Genomic DNA, 8,710 nt, shown 5'->3' on the forward strand with positions numbered 1-8,710 from the left:
TAAAATAAAAAATATATATAAAATGTCATTATTAAATATAGCAATAATGTAAACATACTAAGGACAATCATTTCCTGGAAATACAGGACATACCGTATACACAAAGCTTTGTCTTTTGTATTGATAAAGAATGACATCCTACAATAGATAACTCAAGTGTTAATTTAACTCTATTTGGGCCCAAGTTTAAGCCAGGACTCTGTGACAACTGGACAAACTGGTCTCGATAGAATCATTTAAGGCACTACTCGAGGATGCAACACATAGCGACTGTATACTTGTTTTTTGTAGCCCCATGCGTGTATTAGCATCATATGTTCTTTTTAACATTGCTCAGCCTATATTTCATCTTAAGTAAAATTGTGTTATTTGTTGTTTTGTATGTGTCGATCATGTTGTACTCAGGGTGTCCGTGCAAAAGAGAGCATATGCTCTCAATGCTCTTCCCTGATTAAATAGAGGTCACTAATAAAATAAGCAAGGATTGTGGGTGTGTATATACAATTAACTCATACGTCCTCTCTCATCAATGGGTGAATCAGTCGACACTGTCCATGACCGAAACAGTGGCCAGACGGGATGTAAACTACAGTCTGAAGTGCTTTCTGCAACTTTGCACCCCCCCCTCCCCTCCCCGCCCCCTTTGTATTATGGCATATTTTAACCCGAATGGTCCAATAACCATTCTCAAAACATAAGACACAATGCTATAGTTCATCATCAAGTCACTGTACATATATGTCAATATGCAAAACAGCTGCATAAACATTGTCCAAATGGCTCCAGTGATGTTTCTAAAAAAAACAAAAAAACACATCAGCTTTATGGATGTTGTATAGTTAACTTCTGACCATATTGGCGCGATCAAGTCAAAGAACGCGTTTTAGTCATCTTCATTGTGACCGTCCCAATCGTCACACGCGCATCAAAATGAGGTGCATAAAGGTAGGTTTTCCATGCATTCCCTCTTTCAATATAAAACAAGTCCTTCATTCCCTTCTTCTTCTTCTTCATTCATCCCCTGTCACCGCCGCTCCTCTTTCCCCGCCGCCTCCTGCTCCTCGATGGGAAGGCTGGAGCGCACCCTCCGCTTCTCCTTGAAGCGCCCCGAGCGAGACACCCTCATGTTCCGGCGGCACGTCTGCTCGTTGAAGACCGACTCCATCTTGGAGTCGTCGAAGGTCTCGTCGCTGAGCAGGCTGGTGGTGCCCTTGTTGGCGGGCTCTTCTTCCGGCTGCGCATGCAGGGCCTGAGGCGCAGACGTGTCGACCTCGGGGGTCTTGGTGGTGGCTGCGGTGGCGGTGGTGGTGGTGGTGGTGGTGGTGGGGTCTTTGGGCTTCGTCTCGAACGGGTTGAAGTCAGGGTCCAGGGCAGGGGCCGCCGTGTCCTTGGACCCTCCGCTCTTCCTCTTTACCAGGAAGGCCCTCCACCACGGGGCCCTCTCTGCCATGTTTCACTGGTGGGACTGCAACCTGTCGACACAACAAAAAGTACAGTGTAAATTCATCTATTTGGTGGCGGCGGTGGCTCAAGGGGTAGGTAGAGTGGCCAGATGGGGTTCCCAGTTCGAATCTGGGCTCCCCTATAGAGTTCGTGTCGGAAGTGTCCTTGAGCAAAACTCTGAAGCCCTAATTGCCCCCGATGAGCAGGTTGGTGCCTTGCATGGTTTCCGCCGCCATCGGTGTATGTGTGCGTGAATGGGTGAATGTAATGCACAATCCATGTAAAGCGCGTTGGATAAAAGCACTATATAAATGCATGCATTTACCATCTGTCTATTGCTCAAGGAAGTTCTCTTCTACAGTTTTTTTGAGGGGTGCTATAGCCCCTCCTCTAAACAGCTATAGTGTAGATTCTGAACACAAACATTAAATGCCATTGACAATGAATGGAGAATTGACGACGTCATACGTGTCTGAGCAAACCGGAAAATGTATGTCGGTGGCCTCCCTTGGCCAATAAGGGAGCACCATTCTTGATGATGATGATGTACGATGATTAGAGCGCCCCTCGCTTCACACGGGTGTGATTGTTTTTAACTTTAGCTGCATCGATGCTCGAGTCTTCAATATGACGCCAGACTGGCCTGACCGGTAAAACATCTGGTAACCATGGCAACCTGATCTCAATAAACAAGGACGATGGAGAGGTCTTTTTAACAACAGCATTGGGATCAGTGTTCCTGGCATCATCGTGCGGTCTGTTCAATTAAAGTCTTGTTCAGTGGGCAGGGCCGTCCGTGTGTGTGTGTGTGTGTGTGTGTGTGTGTGTGTGTGTGTGTGCCACCCACATGCCCATGTTGTAGATTCTAATCTGATCTGGCCAACTGATTTTGATTGCATCATGTTTCATTTGTTTCCTGTATATCCCATCCTCTATAGTGTGTGCAGATCTTTATTACCATTAGCCTATTATTGTTGATCTTGGTATAAAGAGGCTTCTGCACAACTGAGAATGAGTAACAGGTGCATAGAAGACATTAATACTGATTATATTGTAAACGAGAACTAATATACCTGATTAATGTAGCTTCTGTACATGCAAATGAGGAAGGTTTATAGTGTTATATTTTTAGGTCAGCCGATGGCTATACATATTGATCTAAACTTTAGCTCTGTATGCAGTATGTCCAGAAATGACATTTTAAAACATTTGTATTAATCATTGTTTAACCAGTATAGCCTACTGTAGCATCATTGTCATCATCACACAGCCTCCTTGTGTGCTTGATTTCCCTTCATATTAAAGTGTCACTATTTGCATAACTAGCCTATAGTGCACTGATAAGGCAACGTGCTTCCTTCTAATCCTAGGAATAACCAACACAACAGACAGTGCAACTATGTTTAGTTTAACTTCTCTGTAAAACAGGTTCAATGAGAAAAGAGGAGAAAAACCTAAGCCGTGATTCACGATTGAGCAATGCTCAAAACGCACCTGACCTAACTCATCCTCGGATCACTCACCTGAGTTATTGGCACTGCAGCAAGAATGGAACAAAATAAAAAAATAAAATTAATTAAAGAAAGAACAAAATAAAAACTTTAAAAGGTCCCAGACTAACTTTTACATTTATGCTAAACTGTCCTGGCGACGAGCGACAAGTCCACGGGCCTATATGTTCTGTTTCCTCGTCAGTGTCTGCAGAGCTTAACTGTGTGACAGCAGGTTGGCAGGTCCTTTTTCATAAAGTACGAAAACTATCCATTTTACGCATCGACTTGGCTGCTCTCGTGTCGCCTAGCATCTCCCCAATTCCAGTGAGCAACGTCTCTCCTGCTTGCTCATTGACGGCTGATCTTCAACCTGTTTGAGCAATTCTTTTGAGAAGCAGTGAAATGAATTGACATTTATAAAGGAGCGTAGACCTATCTTACTCGTCTCTACCTGCAGGTTTCCGCCTCCCGAAACTCTCCTGGAGAAGGCACCTGTCCAGGTCGCCGATTGGACGGAATCTCTGTGAGTTGTCTCACGTGAAAGCCCCATTCATACTTCGCCGCACGGGGGTGTGTAGCAGACCTACAAGCTCACAGCGCGTCGCTGGAGCACGGCTCTGTGAGCTTGCAGCTCTGCTCTTCTCGGCGTGCCACACTGTCGCGCGGCGAAGGCTTGAGCGTCGCTCAGGTGAATCCACTACAAAGGTGGGCTGGGCTTGTGGTTGCCTAGCAACATAGCCCATAGGAGCACGCACCTCTTGAGCGACAGTTGTTAAAAAAAGGAAAAAAAATAGCCCATTGTATCAACAGAACCCAACCCAACCAGCTGTGCCAAATTATGTTCCCATTATTATAACAAAGTTGAATGGCTTACCGACATGGGACGATAGCATGCAACGTAGGCCTGCCTAAGGGGAACTTTGAAATGTTTCTTTGCGGGTATTTTAATTTACGACAATATAATGACTGCTATACGCTTTCTGGACTGGTGTAGCCGTGTAGGCCTATATATATGCTGCAACTGAAACAGGTTATGCTGAACAACCTGCAATTTAACTCTGCAACAGGTTTTTGCAATTCCATGTAGGCCTATACGTCCTGAATAATTGAACACACGTGTACGAGAGAGGGGTACTTAAGTGAGCCCTGAAAAGCTATTACGGCACTGCTTTGGTGTGCAATTGTAGCTGACGCACGCAACGCAAGCTCATAACTGGGGGAAGCATGCCTGGCCTGACGCCAGTTTCAGCTGCTGTAGTAGTATTTGTAGGATGCCTTGGTTCCGGATACCTTCAATTACCCACATACTGTAGCCTACGTGTTAGTAAGAACCATGCTGTCATTAAGGCCTATCTGATCTGCCATCTGTCTTTCCCCCCTGCTCTCCCTGCCTCCCTAGCTGCTCTCTCTCTCTCTCGCGCGCGCACGCACGCACGCACATGCCTACACGTGGCATAAACACACGCACAGTTAGCTGAGTTTAAATAAACACATAGCATGGGTTTTATTGTGCACACATTTTTGGCCGAGATAACTTATAGGCCTTTATTTATCATTTATAAATGGTAGGGTATTATCTGCCACTGTATATCTGCCTACAATTTACAATTCAGGTAAGTAGAAGAATTAAGTAGAAGTGAATATGTTTAAATGTTCCATTGTATTGAAAATGGATCCTCTTAGATTTTGTATTGACCTGTAATGTATAGGGTTAGGGTTACTGTATACCCATTCTGCAAAAAGATCAGTTTTCAACTGATTGTGAACCAGCTGGGACCACCACCTTGACTAAGGATCAACCATGGGGACCACTGTTGTGTTGTAATGGGATATGGGCTAAGATTAGTGCTTTCGTAACACTTGTTATGGAACGCATGCCATGTCTTATATATACTGTTTCTCAAACGATGGTCCACGGACTTAACTCATATACAGTACATATACTGACACATGTGGCCCTATCTTGGGCGTGCCTTAACCTTTATCCCTAAACTTTATTTTCCATATTTTACTATCTTGAAAAATACTAGCAGATCTACATCCATATACATTATGGCTATTATCGGCTATTTGAACTATGTTAATAATAGTAATAATAGTAATAGTAAAAATACGTGCAAGATATAGCACATGATGACATGATTATATGGGCACATTAACATTTCCTAATAATGATGACTCATTCAGGCAACCTGGTATAGGTACACCCTTCTTGAGATTCTAATTAACTGCCTTTTCTGTGGAAAGTTCTTAACCTCAGACTTCTGTGGAATTTCTTAACCTCAGACTTCCCAAGGATTCTCATAACATTGACACACTTCCACAGAACAGTGCACAGACGTTTAGTGCACTGTTCTGTTCCGTGGAAGAAAATACTTTGCTACATTACTAAATGCATGGTCAGGGACCACATGCAATACCTCCACGGACCACCAGTGGTCCACGGACCACCTGTTGAAAACCCCTAGATGCTCTTATCCAGAGTACTAAATCTGAATGTCATGAAACTTTACAGAGTAAAAAGTGCTGCCTGTAAACTAGGGGACTGCAGGGTACCAAAACCCAAGCATTTACAAGCAAACAATATGTCCTTGCTGTCCCAGGCAGTCGAGGCAGAGACGCCAGGTGCCCTATAGCTGCTTTATCATACAAGAGTGATGCACAAAAGTAGTGAATATAGAAGATGTACAAGCTCACAATGCGTTGCAGTGTGCCGTGTGGTGGGCTTGTAGATCTGCCATTTTCATTATTTTTTACATACACAATGAAGGTTTCCACCCGTCAGCGACAATAAATAACATAACAATGTAACAAGTAAAGTAACAAGTAAACAACATACATGCTCTAATACTTATTTGAGCAGGTGAGGTGAATGCTATATAGCCTGGTATATCTGCTCAATACTGCCCTCTGTAGTTCTGAGCTGTCTGTAGCGTCAGACTCAGCCATGCCCAAATGTGGAATTTCATGTTGCGAGCCTCCAAATATGGAGGCCCATGATGTCAGCCTTGCTTCCAAAGTGCTGGCAATATATGGGTAACCACAGCAACGTACCACCTGGCAAAGAGGCCTATTAACGAGAAGAGCTATAAGAGGTGAGCTTTGAGACTGCTTTGACCCCTGCAGTGCTGATTGGGGAGAGGTCATTCCACAGCTTGGGAGCCAGGAGAGAGAGGAGAGTATATAGGCCAGGCTGTCCTATACGTAGTTCTACTGTATGCTGTGCACGCACGCACGTACGCACGCACTCGCACAAGTCTGTAGGCCCCTACAATGGAAAAAATGCATGACCTTCAAAGCAACAAACCATGGACATAATTACCAGTGCAGCTGATCTGTTGAAGTAGGCCTATTTCTTAAAGTAGTAGCCTATTTATTCAGCAAGTGCATGAGTCTTTGATTTTAAGCGAGGAAGTGAGTGTGTGTGTGTGTGTGTGTGTGTGTGTGTGTGTGTGTGTGTGTGTGTGTGTGTGTGTGTGTGTGTGTGTGTGTGTGTGTGTGTGTGTGTGTGTGTGTGTGTGTGTGTGTGTGTGTGTGTGTGTGTGTGTGTGTGTGTGTGTGTGTGTGTGTGTGTGTGCGTGCGTGCGTGAGCGAGCAAGCAAATTACTAATGACGTGTTGTGATGGTTTCAGTGAGCATAGGCTCTGGTCCTCTGGTAAAGCATAAGTAAAGGTATAATTGAGGTGGTTGTATTTTGTCTCCCCCGCTCTTCTATTGAGACATTTAGATGGTGTCAAAGGTCATGTCTTATACCTATATAGACACAGGATCTGACCTGATGGCTATATACGATTCAATTTATCCCCTGAGCAAGCAGGCAGGCTCTATTAGCTTGATTTGGAACCCCGGTTTCCTCGCGCAGGAAAAAAAGGGTTCAAATCCAGGGTAGAAGAAGAGCAAAGTTACATAGTGCAGCTTTAAAATCAATATATGAGGAGTGCCATCCAAGTTTTTCTTTTTTGGGGGGGGGGTTTGTTTTATTGCCTCTAATTTTGTGTGAAAGCCGAGTGATGTTTTTTTAATGAATTAATTACGTGAAGTGACCTCGTATATAGACATGACATCAGGGCTCAGAGAAGGGAACTCTCTTCTTGCCGTGCCACCACAGGAATGACCCGCACACAAACAGTTTCTGTGTTCGTTTGTATACGTGCCAAAAAACGAAGGAAGGACCCGTTCCGAAACAGAGAGACAGAGAGAAGGGAGGGAGAAACAGAATGAAGGACTTGAAAGAATGTGGGATGCCAGATAATGCTTGGTTTCCCTCCTCCTCGGAGGTGAGAGTGAAAGTCCTCGTGGTGCCAGGAATGCATGCCACACACTTCATCGCATTCATTCCCTCAGTCTCTCTCTCTCTCTCTCTCTGTCTCTCTTTCACTAAGTCTCTCTCCCTTTCTTCGTCATACCAAGCACTCTATACATACCTTGGGGACTCCCTGGTTTCTTCCGTCGCTGGCTGAAGGTCTGCAGAGTCTGTCCTTCCACGTGCACGCAACCATCAGAATTATATATTAGATTATAATAAAACAAAAACAATGCAAAAGCAATTCAGTTCTCTCGCTCTACATCTCTAAAGCGACCACGACGTCGAATGTGAACTTGACCTTTGACCCTTTCGATCCAAAACGTATTAATCGCATCATATCATTGTATGACCGGCCCGCACCTCCACCTCTCCTCTCTGTCCTATGTTTCCCAATCACCCTTTATTCTCTGTTAAGCACAGATCTGGCAGTCTCGGCCAGAGTTGATTACTAACTGTAAATACATACCAAGATCCTCAGATAAAGTAGCAGGATTAGCAAGATCATTGCATTCATATTTCAGGCATTAGACGATGTGCTTATACTGTATATATATACCCACCAAATACATTTCACATAATAAAAATCTAATTAATTGGCCAAAGATGTATAGTTGAAAATATATACTTACCTGTAGACTCTGATAAGGAATTAACGGAATATGCATGTTTTGAAACGTGAAATGTCTTTTTATTTCCAATTCGGGCCAGAGAGTCATTATGGTCCATATAATATGGTCCAGATGTTGAAACTTATAATAGGGGACTAGACCATTTAACGCTCAATGTCTTCTTATAATCTGCTATTTCTTTGATCTGCTATTTACAATAGCAGATCACATTTATCTTATGATCTGCTATTTGAAAATAGCAGATCTACAAGCTCACAATGCGTCACATCGGATTCGCAACGCATTGTGGAGCTTATAGATCGTCTATTTTCAAATGGCTGAAATGTAGTTTCTTTAAGTGGTTTAGTGTATACATATGTTTTGTTTGTAAATGCAGATGCGATTATAATCCATTTCTAATGGATATAAAGCCTTGGTCTGGCTGCTGGAAGAGAGGTCATCAGGTGGTCCCCAACCTTCTTTAGGGTGTTTGTCAGCCTTTAAACCACAACACTCTCCAGCTGGCAGTACTGTTTGCTTCCTCCCTATAGTCCTCTATACGTCTCACCAGACTGTTTGTCTGTGCGATGTGCATGCGTCCGTCCTTGTCCACACTTACTCTGGAGTATTTTGGAGTCAAGGTGGTTTGTTTGGAGCATTAGGGCCGATTCATATACTCCTATTTTACCGCTGTTTCGGCGCTGTAGTGCCGAAATGATTTCGGCTCGTCAGACATTTTCAGTAGCACCGAAGAGGCGACTTTAGGACGGTACCCGCCCCCCACCCCGAACCTCAAATGACGTCACATTGTAGGCTCTACAGAGCCGAACCGACTTTTTTCTTCGGCTCTAAAATAGGAG

General features: G+C 44.0%; 1 protein-coding gene across 1 annotated transcript; it reads right to left on the reverse strand.

Moving 5' to 3' along the window:
• Positions 1-746: 746 nt before the first annotated feature.
• Positions 747-1,469, reverse strand: LOC308332286 (uncharacterized protein). Its single transcript, XM_080788091.1, has one exon. It carries the CDS (start codon positions 1,448-1,450, stop codon positions 1,025-1,027), a length of 426 nt encoding a protein of 141 aa, XP_080644217.1. The 5' UTR covers positions 1,451-1,469; the 3' UTR covers positions 747-1,024.
• Positions 1,470-8,710: the final 7,241 nt, after the last annotated feature.

This window comes from Protomyctophum bolini (genome assembly GCF_963924005.1).
Source record: "Protomyctophum bolini genome assembly, chromosome: 17".
Taxonomy (NCBI): domain Eukaryota; kingdom Metazoa; phylum Chordata; class Actinopteri; order Myctophiformes; family Myctophidae; genus Protomyctophum; species Protomyctophum bolini.